At 58.6% G+C, this 1,089-nt stretch overlaps 1 protein-coding gene across 1 annotated transcript in view; it reads left to right on the top strand.

The window, feature by feature from the left end:
* The first annotated feature begins 380 nt into the window (after window positions 1-380).
* Window positions 381-1,089, top strand: part of LOC108723504 (homeobox protein abdominal-A homolog) — a 26,025-nt gene continuing 25,316 nt past the window's right edge. The window contains exon 1 of the mRNA XM_018449323.1: window positions 381-1,085. Within this exon, the coding sequence (XP_018304825.1) occupies window positions 498-1,085 (588 nt within the window). The 5' untranslated portion in view covers window positions 381-497. The remainder of the gene's footprint in view (window positions 1,086-1,089) is intronic.

Here is a 1,089-nt window from a genome sequence, read left to right as displayed (position 1 = left end):
AGGATTCATAATTGCAAACGGCAAGATCCCGCGAATTCCGCGTGATCGCCGAATCCCGTGATCGCGAGAGGAGGGACATGTCATTTGCCATCGCGGATGGTCGGTGATTCGTGGTCAGTTGTCCCCGGTGACCGCATCCCGTCGCGTTCGGTATTGTTGTTGTGATAATGTGCTGAGTTGCGTAAGTGGCAGTAAAAGTGGACGTTGATGGCTGATAAGGAAAGCGATAGTGGACCCGGAAAGCGATAAAACGCAAACGAAAGGGATTTCCAGCGGCGAGCGGAAAGTGCGCGCGCGCGTTTCACCAGTTTCGCGAGAGAGATCGCCGAGTGTTCTCTCGTGATCCGTTGCGAATACGGATTACGGATTACGCGCGGCAATGAGGCAACAGCCGGTGCAGGACGTATCGCCACGGTGTCGGTGTTGAGACACTCGTCCCGGTCGTCCAGCCCGGGCGTGTCTTCGGCATCAAGTCCACATCGACACCGACAGGCGATATGAGTACGAAATTCATAATTGATAGTATGCTACCTGCTAAGTACCAACAATTCCACCCTCAACAGTTGTTCTCAAGCGCGACTCCAGGTACCATTCAGTGCACGACGAGTCCGGCCACCGCGAGCCTAGAATCGAGTTTATCCGCGGCTGCAGTAGCGGCCGCGGCAGTCAATTACGCACAGCAGCACAATTCACCGAGCCCGACGGGTTCGAGTCCCCAGCACTCGGGAAGCTCTGCTTCGACATCACCGGCGGCACGTACCACATCCAGTATGTATCCATACGTGTCCGCCGCAGCGGCGCATCATCATCATCAGCAGCAGCAAGCGGTCGCGGCCGCCGCATTCGGTGCGACGTCGAGTATGGTGCCCGGTTTCGGCTCCACGGCAGCGTCCAGCGCTGCTCTAGCCGCCGCCGCTGCCGTCGACGCCGCGACCGCCGGCGACAAATCGTGCCGTTACACAGCTAGTCTGACCGGCAATGTAGCACCTGCCTCCGCCGACCCTATGGTTAACTATACTCTAGGCCACCATCATCAGAACGGCGCTACGCCCGGTAGCCTCGTCTCATCCGCGTCCGCATCCTCGGCCG

The sequence above is a fragment of the Mycetomoellerius zeteki genome, unplaced genomic scaffold (assembly GCF_001594055.1).
Source record: "Mycetomoellerius zeteki isolate Tzet28-1 unplaced genomic scaffold, Tzet1.0 scaffold243, whole genome shotgun sequence".
NCBI classification, from domain to species: Eukaryota; Metazoa; Arthropoda; class Insecta; order Hymenoptera; family Formicidae; genus Mycetomoellerius; species Mycetomoellerius zeteki.
The sequence above is the reverse complement of the archived record's forward strand: the minus strand, read 5'-3'. Positions and strand labels throughout refer to the sequence as shown.